Raw genomic sequence first — 26,107 nt, 5'->3', positions numbered from 1 at the left:
TTCCATGACATAAATAACTTTGTTTTGGTTGTGAAAACCTAATATGAATATTACAATGCACAAACGGAAGGGTCCATACAACCAGAAACAACCATCTGCCAATGCATTTTTTCCACATGTCCTTTGTGAATGAGGTCAAGGTCAGAAATTAATCTTTTGAACAAATGAAAGTGCACTATTTCCTGAAACTTCAAAATCCATACAGTGTGTTTGCCATGCACTATCATTCACATGTGGCTTATGAAAGCAAATGACAGTTTGCATTGACCTTTGTGCATGTTTATTTGCTGAAACAGTTAAACTTATAAGCTTGAAAGGTGCTTCTGATCTAATACTACTACCTTGGACCAGTGATACTCAAAAGTACTTCGCAAATGTTAACAAAAGACAGGCTCACAATTTCCTCACAGCTTGAGAATCCTGTAATTTATTTTCTAAAGAGGTGGGAAAACTGGACAAAAAGAGCTGTTAAGAACCTTTTTGCAATAGGGCTCCTATAGGTGTATGCACTTAACAGCAGATAGGTGTGGATTTGGGTGTTTATGCAAGATAACTAAGTTTCTGGGGGCACAAGGAACCATTTCAAAAGTCGTAGAAATGTTAAGGTGATTCAACTATATTTCAAGGGTATAATTGATAAAGTAGCTGCAGCAGAGAACTGTGAGTTAGGAAATGGGCCTTTGTTTCAGTATCACAGACCACTATTTGGCTTGGGCTAATGACTAAAAGGCAAAATTTGAGTGATTTATGAGCAATTTGGAAAACAGGTATTTAATGATAATTATATGGATTCATTTACCTTCAAGAGAAGGCTACATATTGATAGATATTTTTTCAAGTCTTCAGATGTTTCATTCTTGCTCATAAGACTTTGGCCCTACCTAACTTTTTATATCAAGACTCAAGAGCTTTAAATTTTCCCCTTAACTTTATTATAGGCACTGAAGTATGAAAAGTATTAGTCTAAACATGTTCCCAAGCCTGTAACTGAGCAATTTAGAATTCTAGATCCTTCAGGAAACATCTCTAGCTCATTTCATTAATTAAACAGAACGTTTCCCAGTACACTTAAATGGCTCAGAAGTTTCCCATGCGTTTGATAACCACCAGACTCTAAAACTTTTAATTCTTTCATACTTTTATTGCACTGTGACTAATCAGAATTGCATTTGTGATTATTCTTGTGCTTAGGACCTTCCATTAGAAAGAAACAAACACGTTGAAAATTCATTTCACACAATGCCATTTAAAGTATAATTCTGTATTTCTTGTTTTCCCACTGTTCTTAATGATTTCAGCAGGAGATTTTTGGTGTTAAAGTGAAGATCTAGACAATCAGTGTTAAAAATTGTAATTAAAACTAAAAGGCTTTGGAAACCTTTCACATGTAAATTGAGCTTTCTACTCGCTCCAAATAATCTTAAAATTAGGACTGGAAAAATAGGTAAAGGAAAAATACTTTAGAGCATGCCATATGTTCCTGAAAAAGGCAGAGTTCTTAATCTTAAACATGGTTTTAAGATTAAACAAACATCTAGCATATTTTAAGAATATAGTGGAAATACCCCTTTCCCAACTTTTTCTGAATTTTAAGTAATCCAGTATGGGATGCTGAGTTTTCAACTACAGAAAAACACCTAACTGAATGTACCAAGACGTACTTCCTTTCTAAGTGCTGTTCTCTTCTCCAAAGCATCAGTTGCTTTCCCATGATAGTGAGTAACTTAAGTTCATCAACTGGGTCTACATTTAAAAGGCGAGTGAGTGAAGAAAGATGTTTTAAGGCTCCCAAAAGCATCTGACTGACATGCTGAAGCTGCTTAGGAGTGCAATGCAGAGTCTTTCCAACCACCCTCCTGAAGCCCTGCCCAAATAAGCCAAGATTCCTGGGCATCTGCAGCAAACTAAGCAACTACAATGAGGAGTAAGATACAAAAATTCCTGTTAATACTGTGTAAACCTGTATTTGTACACACCTGCTGCTCTGTGAGTAATAAACCAGGGCTGGAACACATTTTCTGGAGTTGTCTGACTCTTTATTCCTCAACGAACGTTCTGGCCCTTCCTTAGAATCCGACCAAGACTAGGATTCATCACAACTAGTGCTCCAACGTGGAGCCAGAATATTTTGTATGTGTGGAAAAATCAAAAATTGTCATCAGGCACAGCAGAAACCTCCTTTCTCTACTTCTCCATTCGGACTTGAAGACTTTTACACGTTTGCCTAAGAAACAAACACATGTCAAGTACTACACTGTTATGGAATTAGTTACAGAAAACAATACTGGGATAGATGGAATTTTCTTTAACTTACAAGGAAAAGTACAAAATTACAGGAAAAAAACATATTTCAGAATCAGAGGAATTTCCCTTAGCGAAAGAGCATGGTCTCAAAAACACTCCCAAGCAGTAACAGTAATCCCAAAGGAAAAAGTTTAAACATACTCAAACTCACTGATTTTTCACCAATACGCAATGGAAACTGATAGATAACACTAATTTTTGCAAGTATATCAACAATCTTTAACTATGATAAAACAATAATTGAAATGTTCTTTAAAAATAAGTCCATGGATAGACCTGTGGTACAGAAAAGAGCCATGCAGTCAGAATACAATTCTTTCTAAATTAAAGATTTGACTGTGTTCTTCCCATATATTTTTAAAGTAAAAACACAAACCCCAAAAAGTTACAAGTTCAAAAAATGTGAGCATTCTGAGGAAAACTCTACTTACAGGCATTTCTATGGTTAGTAGGTTACAGAAAACACCGTAAAATAACACATGACACATTTCAACAGACAATATTCAGCTCAGACAGATAGCTCCTTAACTAGATATCTGAGGTAGTTTTTGGACCTGCTGGTAATGACTGCTTCCAGAAAGAATTGCACAGCACCTCAAAAGATCACCTAGATTTCTTTAAATAATGCTTACAAAAAGGTTATTATTTTCCTTTTTATTTTTTTCTTTAGGCTTTTTAACTTCAGTGTCATGCTGCAGATCATTAGACATACATTACATGATTACACTTGTAACTTTGATAACTTGTTGCTTTAATAAAATCTCTACACATTTAAATACTATGAAACAAATTAATATGGCTCTGTATTCATATTTCCTTGAACTTGATAGTTTACAAAATAAACTTAATTGATACAACTCACTGGGACAATTATCACAGTGTATATCTGATGAAGACACATGAGCTATGTCAAGGCTAAATCTAATTCATTAGTCTTTCAAATGTGCTTCATTATTATTCTCTTCCAAAAGATAATGCCACTATAACGCACATACCTAAACTTTCTCAGTGTTTCTGTAACTCAGCAGAGAAACTAAGCTTATGGTAGAATTGTTTTAACGTCACAAAATTTTTCATTTACACACAACAGTTTTATATTAAAAAGAAGACTTAAACCTAAACCATATTTTACTTTCTGTAACAGATAATAACTGTAGCAATTCAGACAAGGATATATCCTCTTGAGGTTTTGTGATGATCACAACTCCATAGTGGGACTGCAGCATGGCGGCATAAAAGACTGCAAGACAATTAATTAAATAAATGTAATTTTCTTCTCTTTTACATCACTTATTCCATTTAGTCATCTCAAGTGGGAGATAAAAACAACCTCCTTCCTTTTTATAGATGAGGAAATTGATGAATAATAAAGTCATGCTACCCTTCCAACTGTGAGAAAGTAAATGGAGCAAGAGGGATGGTAACAGAGTCCCTCTGTCTTTGGCTTTATCTGACCTCATTTACTTTAAGAAAAGCCTACTGTTGTTCTTGATTGGAAAGGAAAACCTGTAGCAAACAGTTTCCTAAAAAAAAAAAAACAACAAAAAAACCCCACCCAAACAAAACAAAACAAAAACCCAGCCTTGTTTTAAAATTAGGATGAGGTTTTAAATTGCCTAACAGGTATAACAGATTTTCATCTTTTAATATATTTTTCCAGAAATTGGGTAAGATTGAACTTCAAATTATCCCCACTAAAAAATCAAGCAGTCTAAATTCATCACATCTTTTTCTTCTTTGGATGTTTATGCTGTTATTTTTTTCTGGGATTTTGAATGGAGAGTAACAAGCATTTGGACAAGATCAAAACAGAAACATAAATTATTTCCTTACCTGTAATTTTATCTTCTCTATGAGGGTACCTGCTGCTCTGTTAGTGGAGTACTGATGTGTTTTCTGCCTTTGTCCCAAGCTTCAGAGATTCCTCTGGTGATTTTTCCCCACTTGCTTACCAGCTTCCACTGCTGGCATTTTGAGTGCAATCACATTTGGCTCCAGGAATACTGCCACAGCTGAGGGAATATAAGAGAACTGAAAAACAAGTTAGAAAACAGCAGAGCAATATCCAGGCAGGAAAAAAAAAAGTTTAAAAACATGAATCAGTCATCAACTTGAAACCCTTCGATCATTTTCCTCTCTCTTTCCATCCATTCAGAATCTCCACATGAAGAAAAGATTTTCCCATGCTTGGAGAAATTTTAGTCAAAGTAGTGGGTGCTGACAGAGTAGTGGGTACCCATTCAGAGAACATAAAATTATTTTAAGGCAATCTAATTTTAACTTTCTCTGGTATAAGTACCCATCACGCCATCACTCTAATACAGATAAGAAACAGAATAAAGATGGCATATTTGGAGGATTTCGGAAAAGTCCCTGTCACCCTGTCTGAAGTCTTAATAGAACCAGGGAAAAGGAAGACTCAAGGGCTTTTCACCTAAAAGCTGCCATAGATGAACAATTAGAAGGCCTTCTCATTGCCCAGGAAAAAAATACAAAAAGTCTGGTTCATTAAGAAGTAGTCAAGATTATGGTTGCTGATTCCCAACTAATAGTTGTAGTCATCTTGCTAATCACAGAAGAAGAAGAAGGAGGGAAAAGAGCAACTAATACTGTCAATTTAAAAAGTAAATAAATTAAACACAAAACAGAGAGCATATCCACCATCCATGCTTGAAGTTGTGTGTAGACGACAAAATTTCATTGTCAGTCTCTTGCATTTTTTGCATGTAATGGTCACAAGTTTCTGTGGCATTCTTGGAAGAAGATAGGATGACACTGGTATTAATTCCAGAAAATGATGGCTCTGATGCTTTTCCCTGGCGTTTGCCCTGAACTCATGATAAACAGATGCACGTTACTAGCATCATTCCTGAACTGCTTAGAAATGTCTTCTTGCTTGAGCATTATGAAGATTTCCAGGTGAAAGTTACAACTTCCTATAACTATACTGGCAATCACCTTGATACTGGTTTTGAACTTCATGGTTCACAGAAAAGATGTATCCTGTCAAAGGAAAAAATGAACTTTAGAACTTTAACTAAGAACCTTCTTTGGCATTCAATTTAATTTGTCTTTTTTAAAGAACCTGGCCAGTTGTCTTCATTATCTTCTGACTAGTATGTGACCCAAGACAAGGTAATTATGAATGAAGCAGAGTAGGTAATCACAATTAGACACTGGTATTCTAAAATCTGAAGTAATGGAGGAAAGACCAAAAGGCTCTGAAGAGGTTGTTGCCTTCAAATTTCAGGAATGTAAGTACCAATGATGTGCTTTCAGGCCAAGAGAGAGAAAAAGGATTCTGGTAATTTCTTGAATGACCCTCCAAAAAGAAAATGGTTTTGCAAGTAATCAGCTTCAAATCTGCCAAGTTGCATTCTAGGAGAAAGTATCCTGTTCCTTTTTTGTACTTTGAAATTATTGAACAATAATTATTAACAACTGGAATTAGAATGATGCTTTGAAGATGATAAATTTGCTATGCTCTTGTTTTCCAAGGTCACTCTGAAAAGATGACAAGGAGGACAGAGGAATCTCAGAATTCTAGAAAAGTGCATTTGACTGAATTGGTAATAGCACAAGAAGAGGTAAAATCATTTGGTCTTTTTTTGGCAGGGACATGTTACTGAGTCACAAAGTTTGAATTCAATATGAAGAAACAAGCTGTTGTTCTCCAGGCTGGCATCAGTAAGATATTTTCTGGCATTCTTGAACCTGAAGAGGCAAAGCTGTTTTGGACCTCTTAAAATATGCAGCCCCATTAAAATTCTCAAATCTTCCATTACTACTGAGTTTGTAGATACGTGTTGGTTAGACACAATCCATTGTTTCCTTGAGATCATATCCATCTTCATAAACTGGAGACACACTTGTGTTCACTTCTGGTTTTAGAGGTCTTACCAATATAATTCTACAGGTCACATCATACAAAGAAGTCACAGTAAAATGGATATTTTGTGGCTTCACCCAGAATCTCCAGTTCAGAGCTCTATGACATTTTTCACTGCAGATATGGAAAGGGATAAATGACAGTCAGGACTGTAAAATCAGAGAAGGAATCATCTGTGTATGCTAATAATGCAGTAGAAGGAAGTTCAAAGTCCATTTTATATAACATATTACGTCCTTTGGAGTCTTTTCTCCATACATAGGAGTAGTGTCTTTCCTAAGACAAACCTGGTGTTCATCAAGGTGGAAGATGGAGTAAACTACAAGCTATAAAAAGATGAACAATTTTGAAATTCTTATGGAAATTAATTTTATGTTGGTTCTATTCTTTTTTACTTCAGTCCTAGACATCAATCTTCCATTTATTCTTGTCTGAAATACATTTTTTTCTTCATTTTGAATGGCTGTCAGATAGGGCAGGACTATCTTCATTATTCTTGTGGAGAAATAAGATTTACAACCATGCTTTGCTCTTCAAGGGAATAATATCTGACTAATCTGATTTCAAATGGTTTGAGAGTTGTTCATTCCTCCAATGGTGACTGTGCATAATGGTCTGTATGACTGACTTTCTCCACTTGATATTGATTATTGTCCATTTCCTTCCTTCCTTATTCAGAGGCAGAAAAGCAGAGATGTGACAGGACAGTACTTCTGAGGTTTTCTATAAACAGTCCTAATGAGTAAGGAAATACCTCAAGAAAACTATGGGATTTTGAAGAACTGAAAGTAATACCTTTTGGACAGTTGGGGACCACTTTTTCACTCCTTTGTATCAGTTCTGCAACTAAGCAGTGATGCACAGTTTGTGAAGCCTGTGCCAAATACCCATGGAAAGAGACAAGAGTTCTGCCTGCAGCTATTTAGGTAGTAGGTAATGTGAGGTTTCAGAACGCTCCAGTCCCTCTGAGCTGAAATGTATCATTTCTGACTTGCAGAAATGATCCAAAGAAGCCCTTACAGACTGCAAAGGAGGGTGAGATGAGGAAGAAGCACTAGTTTTAGAGCATGCCAGCATGACTCACAGGATACTGGCATTTGAATATTGTCTTCCTACATGGTAACTTGTAAGATGGTAGAAGCTGACAAAGATTTTCCAGCAAAACGAAAAAGGACTGCTAGATATTCAAAGAGCCTCCTTGCACAGCTGTGAAAGGTAAAAAAGACTGCCAGAATGGAGGTGCAAATGAGAGTGGAAACATCTTTGATCTCGGTGTCAGGACTTTTCCACTTTGTAAAGTGGAGAAAAACAGTAATTTACATACAGTCTTCAGAACTCATTCTTATTTTCCATCACAGAGGCAGAAAATTATTCTTCAGACATGAGGTCAATATCTCAAACATGCCAGCAAAGGACAAGTTGGGGGGAAAAAGAAAATAAAGGAAAATAAAACACGAGTTGAATCTTTTGGGACAAAGGCAGAAAACCTCTTGGCTGGACCGATGGAGTGGAGGATTCCCATGTGGAAGAAAGTAATTCTTGCAAAAATCACTGATTAGTTAATTAATGATATGCAACTGAAATCCATTTGCATTTTTCTTTAAATATTGCAGAAGTATTTTCCTTTGATTTCAGAGTAATTCTGTCAATTTTCACATTCTGCAGAAGCTAAAACAATGCTTTACAATGGATGCTAGCTGCAGTCTTACCTTAGGAAAAACTGTTTCCTCATAAAACAGTATAAACCACAACACATGTTATTAACACTCTGCAAGTGTGATGAAGGGATTGCAAAAGATGTCATTTCTCATTATTTGTACAGTGTGTCTACTCACAAAAAAATTAAAGTAACCCTTCTGAATAGCTAGAGACAAGACTCAGTGCATTGACAAGGAGATGCAGCAAGGGATTGAAAAAAAATAAGGAAAAATTGCAAACCTTCAGGCACAAGCTGCTAAGAAAAAAAATAAAAACACTATTCTGTTTTTAGAAATTATTTTCTTTCAAGTAATGCATTAACAGGTTCACTCTTTCCAAAAGAGCTGTACCTATGAATATTGCCTTTGACCCATTCTCTCTTTTGATCTTCCTCACTTTCAGTTCTTAATATCAATATTCATAGGACTCAAAGTCAGAGCAGAACTAAATGAAATTTGAGACTGAAAATGTCTTGGGAGTTGAATGTTTGGATTAACTTCACCTGCCCAACAAGTTTTACTGACCTTTCAGTCTATCACTTTGCTTATAACATTTCATACCACAACACTTCTTCCTTTAATTCTTTTCACAATAACTTGTTTTGTGGGTATTTTTAATAAGTACATTTGCCTTTGGGGAAAAGACTGTGACTTGTCTAGATTCCTGTGACCTACAAATGAACATCATCAAGCTGTAGGCCTTAAACTCATGTCAAATGTAGACTTGCAACAGGAACCTTTTCATAGGGTAGAACTAGGCATGCCAACTTCACATTAAAGAAGTAAATTTGGTATATAGCAGCTATTTTTAAGAAAATCAGTGAACTGTATATCCCTGAATACTGATGATTCCTTGTAATGTATTGGCTGGAATGCTAACTATTTTCATCAAAATGTCCAAGTGTCCCAAAAGATTGGTGTTTAGGTGCCCTACAAAAAATACAGAGCTTCAATATGAAAGAATTGTGATGCTAGATAAAAACAATAATTACTAATACAAAAAGCCAGTTTGACCCCATAAAATGTCCTCCTATTTCCATTACCAGCTCATTTCCCCCTGAAACTTGTATGTACTTATAGGAAAATGTGTACGTACCACTTATTGCTATTTTAATGACAGATTAGATACAGCGGGTCTCTGAGTTAGCAATGAGAAACATGCTGAGACAGCTGCAAATTTCTCCTGGTGACAGATTAGCCAAAGGCATGGAAAGAGATGCCATAGCAACAAAGAGGCTGTCAGGAGTGCAATCACTCTTTTCCATGGGTAATATTTTCCTACAGTCTGTGCACTTACTTATATTGTAATCACATCCTTTTTATGAACCACAAGGTATTACTAGTCACTGTATATATGTGTATTATTCCTATAAATCTTCATCTGAAATTAAGGTAGAAGGCGAGGAATCTATAGACAGTTGAAGTGAGGCAGGTGAATAGAGCAGTTTTACAGTGAGGTTGTTTCTTAATTTATTCATACAGCCCCTTAAATAATATTAGAAAAAGCACTTCCTGTCATTATTTACTACTGACACATGGCAGATCATTGATTTATCCTGTAAGTATTTCATGTTTCACAGTGGTCAAAGCAAAAGACAAATAGTTTCATGCGATGGAAGTTAGTAGCAGTTTTACACTGAAAAAATGTCATGTGAAAAACACATTGCCTCATTAGCACTGACTGACCACAACTACCATGCATCTGACCTATCGGAAACATCCTAGAATAACCTATACACAATATTTATATGATGAATTTCTGCTTTTTCTAATTACATGTCATTACTACTGCTGGTTTTGAAAAGACTGGAGGAGGAAGAGGAATAAAGACCTGAGGGAAGAGGTTACCACAATGGTAATATTTCTTTTCAACTTCGGCAGAAAAAAACAGTAACACTTGTTCCATTTTTTTCCCCTGGGCTGCTGCTTAAAGAGTCTATGTATCGTGCAGAGAAGCACAGAACAACTAACATAGCTGTATTGCTAACACTGACGTCAGGCTCAGTTACAAGAAAAATGCCATTTTCTTCTCATATCCAGGGTCATATTTTAGATCTCTTGTATTATGTTGTCTTACTCAAGCAGTGGTTATGACAGCACTGGTAGTAGTAGAATCACCACTAATGCTGCCTCCTGATATGGGGAATCTCAATAGCCCACTGCAAAGCATGACTATGTAAAGGTACTTAACAGAGGTCCTTTTATTTGTTGTGCTGAAAGGATTATGAACAGCATATTTTATAAATTGAAACATAAATAAAATTACTGCCTCTTCTTTCAGCAGCTGTAATTAATTTAGATACAATCCAGTATCTGCAAGTGAGAAAGAGAAGACAGGGTAAAAATGTAAGCAGTATTTACAGATAGCAACAGGACTGCATTGATTCAGAGTAGTGGAATGCACATACTGAACACCATTTGGCTTCATGTGCAGCCAGTCGGTGTGTTTGGATGGTACACTTTTGCCTCTTCCAAGAATGTTATTCAATTTTTAGTTTCTTTTAAACTCTGGATGCCATAATGTAAAATCAGATTAAATGGAATATTACAAATATCTGACTTCAGGCTCTCTCCAATATTGTTCTGGAATGTAGATAAACACTCTCAGTATGGATTTCTCTCCATCCTGGCAATATTTTTCTTCTTTTCACACTAGTCGTCTATCTCTGGTATTGATTTGGAAAGCAGATTTGGATTTGGAATGTAGATAAATATACTCAATATGGATTTATTTTTGGCCCTGTAATATTTCTCTTTTATTTCTCTCTGTCCTTGTAATTTTTTTTTTTTTTTTTTTTGTGGTACTTTATTTCTAATATTGGTTTGGCATATAGTTACATAGTAATATATTAGATATTGATTTCTTTCTCTTCTGTAGTGTCCTTTTCCCTGCATATTAAAAATAATAGCCAGTTTTCAGAGTGACAATTGCAATTCCTTCTGCCCCTCATAAAAGCATGGATGCTCAACTATTCCAGAAGTTGGATACTCATTTCCAAAAGATGGCTCTTTATGACCTGTCTGAAAATACTACTTTCACTTGTTTATAGGAAAATGTTGTTCACTTTCATCTTCTAGAGATTTTCAGAGGTTAATAATCAATATCTGCTATGCATTACATTTGACCTTTTTGGTTAATTTATAGTATTAGTAGTAGTATTAGTAGTAGTAGTAGTATTATACCAAGTCAGTTCTAAAAGGACATGCACTGGTTGTCAGTTTTTGCTGAATAATAGATAATGGACATGTTGCTCATCACGGTATGATTCACCAATTTAGCTCAACAGCTGTGTATTTTCAGAACATGAACACTTTTGAAACTTGCATTATATTGCATTTGACAGTGGTCAAAGTCCAAAGCTTCCCAAACTGACTAAGAAAGAAGGGGCTTTTTTGATCATCTTCCTACTGAAGATCACATCAAAGAGAATAAAGTCTCCAAGCCAGTATCTTCCTATTCAACGTTAAGTATCTAAATGTTAGGTGCTAAGCTAGTCATCATAGCTTTCCTTTAGAGTTATTAGGGAGACATAAGCACCTCCAGAAGAGAATTCATCGGACTTAGGACAAAATGAGTTGTCCTCTGGAATGGAACAATTCTCTCCAATACTAAAAAGACAGCCTAGATCTTAGGCTAGTCATCTCACTCTAGAGAGTCCTAACACAAGCAAAGTCCAGTAAATTCCAGTCCACATATTTTAAACAGAACTTAGTGTTAAACTATGCCTTGTTCCACAAGCAGTTCTACCAAATCAAATTAAAAGCTGAAGGACAAAGTACTATTTCATTACTGTGCAATGATTCAAAGCTGTACCAGGGGAGGTTTAGACTGAAGTATTTCTTTACTGAGACATTCTTTTACTGGAACAGACTTCCCAGGGAGGTGGTCGATGTCCCAAGCCTGTCAGTGTTTAAGAGCCATTTGGACAATGCCCTTATTAACAACTTTTAACTTGGTCAGCCCTGAACTGGTCAGGCAGTTGGACTAGATGATTGCTGTAGGTCCCTTCCAACTGAAATAGTCTATTCTATTCTGTTTCACATGAAAAAATCAACATGTATTTCTCTATTTCTTCATAAAATATCAGCCCAGGGACACTTCCCCACTCCCAGACATAAGTGCACACTTCTTCAGTCATGTCGCAGCTCCGGGATCTCAAGATGAGACCCTACCTGTGTTTCTGCACAAAAGACACACAGGTTTACAGGCTGCCCAGGAGCCAAAGCTGGTCCCAGAGTGGATGTGTGGATGTCTGGGGAATGGGGACCCCAGGAGGCATTGCAGCATGCACTTTCATACAGGTTACATGCAGCTTTTGATGCTCTTATTTAAAGTCAGCCTCTATTATAAAGATAATGGGCAATGTCCTATTCCTAAATATATAAGCAGAGCTTGGCATCTGCATCTGCCCTTGAAAAACCCTATCCAGAGACCTCTGGTGTGTTATACACCCCATAACTGAGAGAAATATGAAATTCTTTCTCCTCAGCTCTTATCTGACTGTAAAATGTTGTTTTCCAGTCTTTGTAAAGGGCTCTTTTGTTTAATACAAACTCATAGCATCTTTTTAATGTCATTGTCAATTTTATACATAATACTGCTATATTTTGTAGTTTTCAACTGATAGGAAAATTCCTCTGTTTTAAACAGACATTTTCCTTATCTTGCAAAAAGGAAAGGAAACACAACCAAGAGAGCTTTCTGAATGAAAATAATTATAATAGAAAAAGGCGGTAAGAACAAAAAATATTTCAAAGGTTAAAAAAAAATTCTTTGGATTTTTCCCTTTTTTTAACATTAACAGGGCAATGTGACAAAATTTTTGTGTTTATTTATCCAAACATTAAGGCTAGCTGTATAGAAAAAAAATTCAATTGCTTCCTCTCACAACAGTTTCTCAGTCTAGAGAAGAATGACACAATGTACCTGGTAAATCTCAGCTATGCACATAATCCCTTCATAACTCTCCTAATGTGTTCCTGAACATCCTCTTTTGTTGTGGTATAATGCTCAGGAACACAAACACGCATTTCTTTATATGAAGTCAAAAAAATTACTGTTTTAGCTAAATTGTCATTGCCTTTTCTCCCCTTCCTCTCCTTCAGGCTACATAGACCCAAAATAGTCAACTCTAAGCCAGCACAAGTTAACACAGTACTCATCGATACACACTTTCTCCCCCGTATTCATTCCTTTCCCACAGTTAACTCCTAATGTCAGTCCTCTCCCACTAATATGCAGACAAATTAGGAAAAACAGTTTAATCTTTCCATAATACCTGGGTTTGCATTCTGAAGGTAAATAGCTTCCACCTGATTTTTCTTAACATTTAAATTCAAGTACCATAACATTCATGCTATTTCTAATCCATTATTCATGTATTACCCTATTAGATACCCATATCTGAACAAAATGCAAAACCTCAAGTAGACCACATTTTTAAAAAACAATTCATTTTCTCCCATTATTCACTTGGCTTTTTCGCTTAGTGACTGATACCCTAAGCATTAGGAAGTTGGTATCGTTATTTTTTACAATAGTGAGAATTAAATATGCTAACAGAGGTAGACAAGCAAAATACCTCCTTCCTCCACTGGTTTTATCTCTAACATAATGCTTAACTATTAACAGCTCAAGATGTGGCATCGTGGGTGCTGCTTTTGAACTTGGTATTCTGTAGAAGAGAAGATAGTACTTTAGTGGTTAATTGGGTTACTTGTTCTGCACATGAAGGAGGCAAACACAGAAAAAGTTTGGAGGTGACTATAGACTTTCTTAGGCCTTTCAGGAAAGCCTTCACAAGGCTTTTCTGCAATACACTTAAATTACCCAAGCTGTTCAGTTCCCTTTGTTTCTTTATGCTTTTAGATTATACATGATAATAGCATATGGGTTATTTCATTTTACAATCAGAAACTTATTATCCATGACTTCTTAATACTGACTCTCTGTACAGTTCTTTTTGTTTTACTCAAAAAAGGGGTTTTGAAATCACAGAGCACTTTAAAATTTTCCTTTTGTATATAGAGAGTTTGGGGAGCAGAAAGAGGAGCTACAAAAATATTGTATTCACTACATATTAGGGAAAAGTACTTGCTTTTTGATAATAAGCTACTCAACACAAAGAATCACTCACATTTCCAATAGCAATGTATATTTTTTTGGGCATCAGAATGACGTCTGTTAAAATTTCAGCCTCCTGCATCTGGAAAGACACAGACCTTCATTCACCTGCCACCTGGTTTCAATGACTTAGACCAACTTTCAGTCAGAAATTTGAATTCAATTTTGCTATTGTCTCAAAACAGCTTTGCAGCTGCATGGGAAATGAAGGAAGAAGGGGGCAACATACAGTATCTGGACAAACTAGAAGTCAGAAAAAACTGGGAGATTTAAGGGGATTAGTATTTTCCTTTTAGTGGTGGCAGGTCTGCAACCACATTGTGGTAGCCATTGTACTGAACTGGTGTGTATGATGGCAAATAGAGAAAAGGACTGGCTTTTTCATAGCATCACTTCTGAAGAGGTATGAAATGAGTCCTGAGGATTGCCACCATCCATGGAGGACAAGGCCAACTCCTGCAAAGAGCCAGACCTACAAGTCTGCAACAGAGGCATAAGCTCTTGAGGACAAGAGCCTTGGGCTTCTGTAGATTCCTAACAGTGGACAGAACTTCATAACCTTGACCAATACAGAAAAACCTATCTTCTGACAACATGTTAGGAAGAAATCTCCTCAAGGTGATTCTAATTCATATCTCTCCCTTTTGTGACATCTTTTTTCCTACAGAAATGTAATCCAGGCTCAGATTTTTACTTACTGTTTGTTAAGCACAAGAAATATAAAATGGCATGCATTCTTTAACACTAATAGCACCATGTAGTAGCGGCCAGGACAAATCTCAAAACACACACATGTAATTCTTTTTGTATTTCTATTACTATTATCAATTCTATTTAGTTCCTTGTGGTTATATTATACATGCACACGCATTTTACATGCATATAACCAGATTTGCACTGGCATGTACAAAGTTAAGCATGGGCAGCATTCAAGCAAGGTTAGCTTCAGAAGAAACACATTTGAAAGAGGATTCAGGAGTGGAATTGTGTATCAAACATTTAGGAAGTAGCCTTCCTTCAAAGAATGTCAAAATGTTTTAAAGACTTATACATACAGAAACTGAGACATATAGAGCTCTCTGTGGAACAGAAGGAATATAATTCAGTCAGTGCACACTACATTTCACTACAACCAAGGTGTACCAGAAATTTAGTGCCCATGCAAGGAAGATTTCAATCAAATGACATGGACACTAAAACACCTTCATAGAGTAAACACCACACTAGCAAATTACGGCCTGACACTGCCTTACTAAATGCCTACTGACACTGACTTACTAAATACTTACAAGCAAAACCATTCATCAGTATGTGTGATGGGGTGTAAGGATGAAGGTGTTTATGCATACACACACACGTGTGTGTCTTCAGAGTGCATTTTAATCTGTTTTATGTTGATGAAGAACTGTGTTGAACCTATAGAGATATAACACTGTGGTTTTAGGGAGTTTGAGTGCTTAACGATTATCTAAAGAATTTTTTATTCTTCTGTTTCTCCTAACCACTAAAAAGCAGAGATGACATCATGTTTACTTTGCTTTCAGGCATTGTATATGATGAATGTTAGATGTATTTCTGCCAATGTAATTTTGAACCAATATAAAAAGTGTCAAATGGAAAAAAGGAACTCCCTGAAACTGTCAAAATTTTTTAGTAAATCCCAGTCATACAATACAGAAAGATCATACTGTAATGACACATCAAGTGCTTACCATATTCAGCAGTTTCTGTGTAGAAACATGGTAATTCCATGCTATTGGTAAAAATGCACTTGTTTGCTATCCTGTGGATAAAAAGCTTAGCAAGGCGTATAGACTTTGTGCAACAGGTTTCAAAGAGAAATATATATCAGATTATAATACGTTTGATCATTACCAGTAGTTGAAGAAGGGGTTAACTCTCTCCACTGCTTACCTGAGAAGGTCTGGCACACTGCTTACCATGTTCAAGCAATTGCAAAATATGCTGAGAAAAGTGTGCAGGACCAGGAAGTCCAATCCCAGCATGACTCTCTTCCCCACTTCTTTAGTCTTCTCAACTCATGTCTTCTATGTGCACTCAATTTCCTGTGCACTTTTGGTTTTTTTACTTGTTGGTAACATGTCAGGTTGGTATCATACCTACCCTAGTTGTTTTCACTTTATTCCCAGAGGAACAGCTCCATCCCTTACGATCTGGAAGAACTTTACATTCCTCCCCTTCAAGACATGGTTGCATGTGGCACCACCATTTCTGCTCCACTATTGAAGCTACAAGAGAGGAAAACAAACACATTTGCATGTTGTTGAAATGGACACTTTAATATGTCATTAAGTTGCAGCATTTCTTTACTTTTCCAGAAAAATGTTAGAAATACACTGACTGACAGCCAGTCTGATTTTCAGCCAGCTCAGAACCTTCATAAGAAATCAGGTCTCAATTTGCACAAGGTGCTACGTGCCTCAAAGTCAATCTCTTTACTGTGTTTTTTTTTTTTCTTTCTAATTTACTGCAGTTCAGGAACTAATTTCACAGCATGTCTTTCCAACCCTCACTTTTTCTTGCTCAGCCAGATTTCAAAGTTTTAAGTAGAATCTCTTCTTTTGAGTTAGTATATTTTGCCTGATCTACTATACAGTCTAGCATAGCCTGATTAAATTCATTCCCCAATGATGACATATTTACAGCTTCTCTGACAGCCAACAACATGTCATCAGTAAAGAGATCATGTAAAGGGTGAATCCATCCTGCTCCCCTTTTAGAGAAAGAGATGTGAAAAATCAGCTAGTATTTTCCCAAAAAAAACATGTGAGCCTATGCCACATTTGTTAAGTAAAACATTAATATTGGACTGTGACTAAGAAAAAGTGTTGGTCTAAAAAGACTAAAAAGCAGCCAGAACTGTATTCTGTTTGTTTGCTTGTTTGTTTCTGTATGACAAAAATAAATCTATAAATAAAATGTAAGACTGAAGCACATGAAAATGATATGGTCATGTAGATTTTGCATAAACACTTTTAATTAAGTGAATTTCATACAACTCCAAGGGCACTGTGTTAGTTAGATCAAATTTAGCTTCGCAAGATGTCTCTTTCACTGGCATATAATAATTCTGCTTAGCATTTCCACAGACTAATAGCAAATAATTAATTTTTCCCATCTTCCTCCCATTCACCTTGGCATGCCCTTCAAAATGGAGCTTTCCTGCTTTTATTTTAAATAGGTAACTGCAATGGAGTGGTTCACATTGATGACATTAAGCCAGCAAAATCCCCTAGGAACATTGAACGAAAGGAAGCAATGGAAGTAGTCGCACCATCAACACAAGAAGGAGCTGCCCGGGTGGTACCTGCTACCTGCCCAGGGAAGCAGGAGCACTTCACCGTCTGTGATCTTTCTTCTATCTTGTTCTTATTGCAACATCTGTGGAGTGCCACCACTTCACAGGTCCCAGTTTTAACATGGTGAGCTGTGAAAATAAGATGAGCAATTTGATAACATTGAGAGGTAACATCATACTGTTTGGGGTTTTTTTAATTAGAAATGCATTAAACTTGGCTCTGTAAGTCAATCTGTCATGCATGAAACTAGAATTACAATGGTACTAACATGAGAATGTAAAGTTGATTTCCAAATGTAGTGTAACTATCTCAGGCAGAAAACACTGCCTGAAGACGAACAATTGGAGAAGGTTGCATATGCGACTGTTCCAGTGAAGCGCAAAGCAGAAACATTATAAAACTATCCTCGAAACTATATTAATTTCTGGACTCCCATAAACAGCCGTGTATCTCTACTGAGATCTTTTTTTTCTTTTCCCTAAAGGAGAAACTTTGAATTGGAAGTGTATCAATGTTAAAATACCCATACATGCATATGTTTTCAGAATCCATGTCTCCAGACTTTATGTCCAGGGCAGATGCAGTTTTTGATATGATATTCCAAAACCTTCCTACAGATGAACAGAGAACTGGCAGGATACAGGGACAGTCCTCAAACAACACATGAAATAAAATCTACTAGGGAATCACATTTTAAATCTTTCTGCCTGGCACTGCAAAGTAAGTCTGGGAGCATGGGGACCCAAATTTTTCAAACACATAAGGCAACAGGACAGTCTTCCTCATCCCAGTACCCATCACCCCCAACCAAGTTGCTTTAACTGATCATCAGAATCATGCTACTGGGATCCTATGAGAGGACCAATTTGGTAAGAGGGGAGCTACCAAACTACTGTTTCTGGTTCAGCAGCCAGTTACCAAAGGATCTGGAGTTCAGATAGTAGTTTTAACTACACTTTCAGCAGTTACTGATACAAAAGCAGATATTTCTGGGATAGTTCATTTCCATCAGAAGGCAGAGAGAAAGAAATCTGAACTTTTAGCTGGTATTGATCGATTGAACATTGTATAGGGAGAAATATTAATTATGCAAAGCAACAGTACCCCTAAGTCCTCTATTTCTGCTGCTGTTTAACTTTTTGTATGCTTTATGCAAAGCCTATGTACTGACTGCTTCAGCTACCTTTTATAGCCCTAATGGCAAACAATAAACGAAAGCTTCCAGGAGGAGGCCCTACTAACAGGCTTTCAGAAGCCCAGCATTGATCTCCCAATCCACTCAGTTGTTATTGCACAGTATCACCTCCCAAAAGGTCTGAAGAAGGAAAAAAAAACTTGATGTAGGCTATGGACCCCAAGAAAGTGTCAAATACACAGGCAGCAATTAGACTTCGGGTCTTCACCAACAAAACTTAAACTACTAAACATTTCATTCAGGCAATTATGCATTTTTCAGTAGAATAATGTCCACTGAACAGTCTGCAATCTTTGTTGTCTCTCACTGCATCATACTATGTCAGGTGAGATCATACTCCACCACATCGTGTTGTACTACAGCTGAAATGATATAACACAACGCCAACAATTAACACATGATCCATCATATTGTGATATGGTGAAATGTTACATATAAATCAGAAATGTAGGAGAAAAAATATTTTTTTTGCATAAAAATGCATTTCTTTGTTTTTTAACTATTCATCATTTTTAATTCAATGGGGAATGAGGAAAGCAATTCATACTATCTGCCTGTACTTTGCAATCTCTGATATTTTCATACCTTGGATGATAATCAAATATTTTTACAGATACTAGCACAGCCTGCTATAAAAATGACTTTCAATTATTTTCTAAACAATTTCACTGGTATATATGCCAATAAACCAACTTAAATAAATACATTATTTTTTCTCAATAAAATGGTTATAGGGTTTTTTATTTGTAAATATGATAAAGAATTATTCTAGGATATATTTTGAATGTGTAATATATAGTAGAACAAACACTGTTGCTTTTGTGAGTTCACATTAATTTTTATTTTGATAGGCAATTACACATCTTATACCCACACATGCTAACACAAATTCACTAATTTGTATTTTATGAATGGTACATAAAAAACCCAGACACTGAATCTACAAAAGAAAGTAAATTTAGTGGTAGGATGTGAACTTTGTCCCACTTAATTTTTCACTATATTAGTTTTCAGTCCTTATTTGTATTCTGATGCTCATCACTGATCCTGAAATTTTGTCTCCTCACTCTCTTATTAAATAGCTTTACACTGCTCTACCATGTCTACAGAAATGCCATAATATGCCTGCTAAGAGAAAATAAAGTACAGTGTGCACCAGTAGCCATCTGGAATGGAAGCCAGTTAAAAGAACAGTTGTAAAATTCTGTGAGGGAAATGTTCCTACCAAAACAAAACTTCTGAAAGACTTGTTCTGTAGTAATTAAGGAGAGAAAATCAGGCATTTTAAGGCTTTTATGGAAAAAGAGTGTAATTAAATGAAACGATACAGTTCAGAAAAGCATTTCAAAGGGTAAAAAGATATGTGAAAAATGAGAGAGAACAAAAAATAATCACATGCTATTGAAAGCATTTGAGGAATCTTTAATAAAGCTGCTTTGAAATTTTCTAGGTATAAAACCAAAACAACCTAGAAAAGTATACAAAGATATTTCAAACATTGAAAATCTAGGCCAATCATCCTCTAGTTTCTATTTACCATCTACAATATGCAATGAATATTGCTTAAGAGGAAATGTAGGGATTTCAGCTCCTTATGCTATCAAATAATTAAGTTCCAGTGCAGTAAGTACAGTATCTGTCACATTCATGTGAAATGAAAGCCTCTATACAGTAGATAAAGAATTGCCCACAACCTAATACAAATTAACCTCATTAAGCCACTGAACCATACCACAAAAGGAGAATAGTACTTTAGGAGATTCACATTTTGGTTTTGTTTCTTTTTCTCCTAGCACAGACTACAAAGTGTGCTGCTTGCTTTGCAGAAAATGTTTAAGGAACTGAATGTAATTTCTGGAATCCTACAGAAACTCATTATTCAAAACCACTGCAAACACTCAATCCTGCATTCTCTGCTAATGCAAGTAATCCTTCCTGAAATCAATGTGAAGACGGACTGAAGAAAGAGACTCAGAGATATCTGTGTGTACAGATTGTGAAGTTTTCCTGATGATTATGCATACTAATATTTTCATCAGGAAAAATATACGTATAGATTATGTTCCAGAAGATGTAACACTGTATTATGAGAGCGTAACTTGGAGAACAGATATAACCATAATCTCACCCATTGATGGTATATCCTGTAATTAACCTGCCACTTTTATAGCATTTTTCATGTAGTGAAATCATCAATAGCTATCATCTCATAAATCAGTATGATATTGGTACATCAAAAACTTAAGAGTTCATAATCATGCTCCTGGAAAAACTAAAGCTAGGTAATTATTATTCCTCATTTTACATAAAATTGAATGTACTTAAAGGGTATGTTTAAACATACTCAGCAAAGACCTTTAAATATATATAAATTCTACCTGTTCTTGTTTCTTCACAGCAACTTTAAATTTATTTCCTTCAGGTGAATGACATTTCAGTCATGTTTGCACCATGCATCTGGCATTAAGGTATGGCCCTTACTCCTCTACTTCTGTGGGAAGTTTGTGCCAGGCGAGAAGTCAAGTTACTGTTCAAGATTATTATTTTGCAGCTCACAAATATGAATATAAGGTATTTAGCATCGATGCAGTGTTATACACAAAACATAGCATTAAAACAAGGAAATTCTTCTGAATTCTATTGTTCATTATGATCACCATTTCCTAGCCTCACCACTTAAATATTCATGTTCAATTCTGACACCCATCTGCTCAGCCATTGAATCTTTTCTTTTCTGAAAGTTGCACAGGTCATACATTAACACATACACTGGCCATTACAACAAAAAGGAAGAAATCATGTTGCTATGGTCTAGATGAAATAAAAGTCACAGGCTGTTTCTGTCCTCAGCTTCCCCATCATTGCAGTAGCCATGTAGAAACAGTAAAAAAAAAAAAAAAAAAACAAAAAAACAAACGAAAACATTAAAAACACTCTATTGTACAGTCTCTGCAAAGGCACTGGCACAACTGGGCGATACAGTTACATCCATTGAATGCCTGACAGCTACTGGAAGAAAAAGATCCCTTGTCTCTTTTCCCACTCTCTTTCATCCCTTACTTGCATGAACACTGTCATTTGATGGTGATGACGGTAAGCCAGGGATTTAGACTGGCAGAAAAATATCCCCATTTTTTTAGGGTTAGTTCTCTACCAGTTTAGCTCCTACAACTGGGTGCAGAGACTAGTGAGAAGCAGTTTCAGCCACAGGGAAGCAGCAGGAGCAGGCAGCCCCAGATACATGATTACCTCCTTCTGCAGAAACCGGCTCCTATATCAGCTTACAAGCACTGCAACTCTGCACTCTTACATGAAATAAATGTATCTTATTTTATTCCATTTCAGGGAATTCCTCTGAGGTCAGAGAGACTATGTAAAAGTATGCAAAGCTTTGTTTGCTTGTGTCTGTGTGATTTTTAAAGCTTTTCACAAAAACAAATCTTTAGTTGAAACAAGAAGCAACAGATCAGCAATAAGGAGAAGAATGGAAATTACTCTTAGGCATGAGTTTCAAGCCATATTATATCTAATATTATACAAACTCTGTCCTTTTTGTCCTCTTGGGTATAATCAGAAAGCTGTCCCATATGAAATACCATAGTGACCCAGTCTTTCAAAGTAGGCACATAAGTAGTCTTTATTCATGTAAACCATACACATGAGTAATTGCAGTAAGGACTATAATGGAACTACTTTTTTTAATAACCATCCGCAAGGAAAAACAATGTTTCAACAGATGATCAACCTGTTTCATCTGTTTCCCTGAGTGATTACTCTCTATTCTATACCACAATATTTGAACAAGTGTGTGAGAAGTGGTTATTGATGTCAGAAAAATAAATAAGATTAGTGGTTATAATGTATCATTTTCCAGATTAGGCTCTAAATCACTGTCCAGTGACCAGAAAAAAGTGGGTTTTCTTGTTCACATAGTCTATTTGTGATGTTCATACTGATTGACATGGAAAACAAATGTAGGTTATCTTTCTGCTACACTTCAGCAATTTCAGTATGTCATATCAGTTTCAGCGTGTCGCTGTAGATAGGAAGGATACAAATAAACTTGCAAAATCTCTCACACACAAAACTCACACACATGGTATTGTTGCATTTTTTCAATAGTTTAATAAGTGTTAGTAGCTGCCACATCTAAGCAATCAAAATTCTATGCAAACACAGCTAAGTCAGGATTTCCATCTAAGCTTTCTCTGTTTAACCGTCAAAGAAACACACTGTCCAGTTTCTTCATTCAATTTATTTCAATATTTTTCAATATTTTCTGTTATATCTACCTAACAGCTGGTAGGGAAAAACCTGAGTTCATTTTATTTATACTCTGTCAGCAATGGTGGTGATATTGCTGCAGTTGTGTGATCTGAGAACATAAGCAATGTGAAGTTTTCTGTTAAAGAAAAATCTTTGATTTGACCAATCATTAGTATAATTAGGAAAAAAGCAGACAAGATTTTGGGAACACAAGTTTCAGTTTGCTTCTGTGAACACAAAACAAAGTACACCTTCATTTCAGCTCCATGGTCCAGAGGGAAAACTGGCAGCACAGACATCAGGAAAAACAGAGGCACCTCCCGTACCAGTCATCATCTCATTACCTCTGGCACGCAGCAAGCCATTGACTCCAAAGAAGCATTGGTAGATACACATTGACAGGTACCTTACTGAACATGACCTTTAAAGATCAGATTCAAAACCCTTTTAAATCAACAGGTTTGGTCTGATCAGTGGTTTTGGATCAGAATTTCAATTTTTTTTTTTATTTTCAAAAAATATAACATCTGCATTTGCAACTGAAATATTTATTCTGATGATTGAATACATGGCACCTATTACAGGGATTGAGCAAATGATGACATATAGTCTAGATATGTGACTGAAAGGTATGATGAATTAAGATTATTAAATCATGTTTTAAACCACCATTAGAGTTGTCATGTGTTTTTCATTGAATGGTTCATTTACTAAAAGTACAGCATCCAAGCAGTGTAGATACTTTTGAAATTCAGTCAAATTTGGTTACACATTGAATCTAAAAGTAGGCATGCTCAGAGGGGGGCAAAAAATTGTTCCCACAAGTTTTTTTTAATTTTTTTTTTTACAATATTTTTATTGCTATGTCAAACTTAAGGGATTTTAAAAATTGTAAACAGTCTCAAAACAAAGTAAAATATTTTGCTTGGAAAAAAACCCTACTTAGTATTTCTCTTTTTTTTTTTTTTAACTGTTTGGCCAGTGAACTGAAAAATCAATTACAGACACAGCGGTTATTCCTGTGTCCTCAGTGGTGACAATGAGGCTTGCCATAGTTGTGGTGCATCTCACTAAAAGCACTCATGGTGCTTTATTTTCCAGATGACATATGGGGTTGTGCAATAGAATCAGCAGGAAAAAAATTATAATTTTGTGCTGTCTTATTCTATGTTATCATTACATTTCACAAAACTTAAAAACTTATTTAGCTATCTATTCCATTGACACTACACACATTTAAAACATTTATACAGTTCAAAAGTAGTGTACAACTAAAAACAAATAATAAATTTTATTTTTAAAGAGCAAGAAGCTTCTCTCTAAGTCTCTTGATGATCCCTTCTCCAAATACCTAGAACTGAAGGTGTGCCAAATAACCCTCACCTTAGCACAGCCCTTGGCTAAACATGAAGACCCTGGGGGTCCAGAGGAGCACCAGGATGCTAATGAGCACCAATGGAGCACTCTGACCTGGTGCTCCCAGTGCCATCCATGGGGCATGATCAGCCCTGGGCCTTGTAGAAAACCCACCAAGGTGAGTCAACACAAGAAACTGCTTCCCCAGAAAGGCTTGCAGACTAAAGGAAGTTGTTGCATATACAGGGGTCTTGGACCTGCTACTGGATGAAGGGGGGGAAAGATTTTTGAGATCGTGTAAAATTTGCCATCAGACATTTTGTGGAAATATGTGAGACTCATCATGGAACGCTTAGTGGAAGGAGCAGGGGCAGAGACTGGGAGGGGATCAGGGTAGACTGGGGAGGAACAAGCATGAGTGAATAAAGGGGACAGGATAAGAGGAGCCAGAGAAGCATAAGCAGCAACTGATCGGTACATGTGCCTGACTGAGCCTTGTGCTCAAACACTGCAAGCTATCCTACATTCTCATTAAATCCCATTTCTATCTTTTTTGTGGGTTAACTCTCTTCTGTGAGTACGTGTGAATGCTAGGGAAATTTAAACCAGACTAGTTGATGACAGATTAAGAGATTTGATTACCTGAAACTGGCATGGGGTCACAAAACCTCATGGGCTTGTGAATCCAAGTGAAAGACACTGGCAATATGTGGGCGCCTCAGACCAGCTACCAGTCAGGCTGAGTGTCTAAGACCAGCTACTGGAGTGATCCATTTTGTGTGTTTGTATATATATGTATCTATCTATCTCCCGCCACTAGTAGACTTCAATCTTGATCAGCCAGGGAAGAGGAAGAGCATTAGGCCATTCATTGTGTGACTGTTGTGTGCATTAACATGGGTGTCAGGAAAAGCGTTTTGTTCTGTCTGCATTGATCTGTGTGGCTGGCTCTGTGTCTACTGTGTGTGTGTGAGTCTGTGTGGCGATGTGTTCATCTATATGTGTCTAAGGACCACACATGCCCACCCTCACCATTGGCAGAACCTGGGTATAAGGAGCTGCAGCTTCACATCTACTCCGCTACTGTGTTCAGCAATCTCTAACGGATGCAAGCATTAGAAACCTTTTGGAAAGAAAAAATAAGCAAGGAAGTCAGAGGCAGCATTTGGCAAAATCACATTTAACCCTCAACATTTGCTTCTAAGAAATGTACACAGACATCAAGATAGTTCTCTCATATTAGGCAGGTTACCTGATAGATCAACAAATCAATAGCTGTCAAGAGGCACATACCAAAACACTGCAGTGAGTTGCCGTATTTGATCAGAACAGCCCATCCCATGCCAAAGGACATGCAGACCTCTTTTTTGCTTGATTTGGGTAATTCTGTGATGTGGACAACTCCTTTCCATGCAAATATCTCCTAAACACCTGCAAACACACCTTACTGACACGGCTTTGGTGTATTATTTACTGCATTCACATTTCCATGCCTGGCATCTCAGCTATAGCTATTAAAATCGTCCAGGTAGACAGATAACCCATTACACTCTGCTTACACCAGTGGAGAATCAGTTTAGCTTAAAAGTACAGCATTGCTTTTCACTTCTCTTTTACTCTGAAGTCTATTGCTTCTTGGGACACGTTCTCAGGTGAATTGTTAAAAAATGGAGCCGATTGCTTGGACTGATTATTTTTGCAGTGCCACCTGTAGGCAACTCATACACAAAAAATCCTGCTAACGGCAGCACCTCCCAGGCTTCTTGGATTCAATGTCATGTTTTCTCTCCTGAGAGAACCATTTTAAAATAACAAGAGGAACTCTTGATAAGTGTTTATGCTGCAGATGTTAGCCCAGCACCTCTCACTGGGCTGCCTCTACCATGCAATTAACCTGGTTAGTCCACTTGGGTGAAGGATGGTAAGGAGAGTTCATAGGACAACACTATGCAGACA

General features: G+C 36.5%; 1 protein-coding gene across 3 annotated transcripts in view; it reads right to left on the bottom strand.

Moving 5' to 3' along the window:
* Positions 1 to 26,107, bottom strand: part of TAFA2 (TAFA chemokine like family member 2) — a 177,830-nt gene that overhangs the window by 7,236 nt on the left and 144,487 nt on the right. The window contains exons 3-5 of one of the 3 annotated variants that reach the window (XR_012623588.1): positions 17,310 to 17,462; positions 16,139 to 16,263; positions 1,977 to 2,224 (exon numbers count right to left, since the gene is read on the bottom strand). Coding sequence is in view for 1 of the 3 variants with exons in the window: in XM_074827361.1 (XP_074683462.1) it covers positions 16,139 to 16,263; positions 17,310 to 17,462 (278 nt within the window). In the remaining 2 variants the exon portion in view is untranslated. Of the gene's footprint in view, positions 1 to 1,976; positions 3,545 to 4,137; positions 7,787 to 16,138; positions 16,264 to 17,309; positions 17,463 to 26,107 lie in introns of those variants that run through there. The other 2 variants (XR_012623589.1, XM_074827361.1) reach the window with 2 other exon arrangements.

The sequence above is a fragment of the Strix aluco genome, chromosome 5 (assembly GCF_031877795.1).
Source record: "Strix aluco isolate bStrAlu1 chromosome 5, bStrAlu1.hap1, whole genome shotgun sequence".
Taxonomy (NCBI): domain Eukaryota; kingdom Metazoa; phylum Chordata; class Aves; order Strigiformes; family Strigidae; genus Strix; species Strix aluco.
Note: the sequence above shows the minus strand (reverse complement) of the source record. Positions and strands in the feature narration are given on the sequence as shown.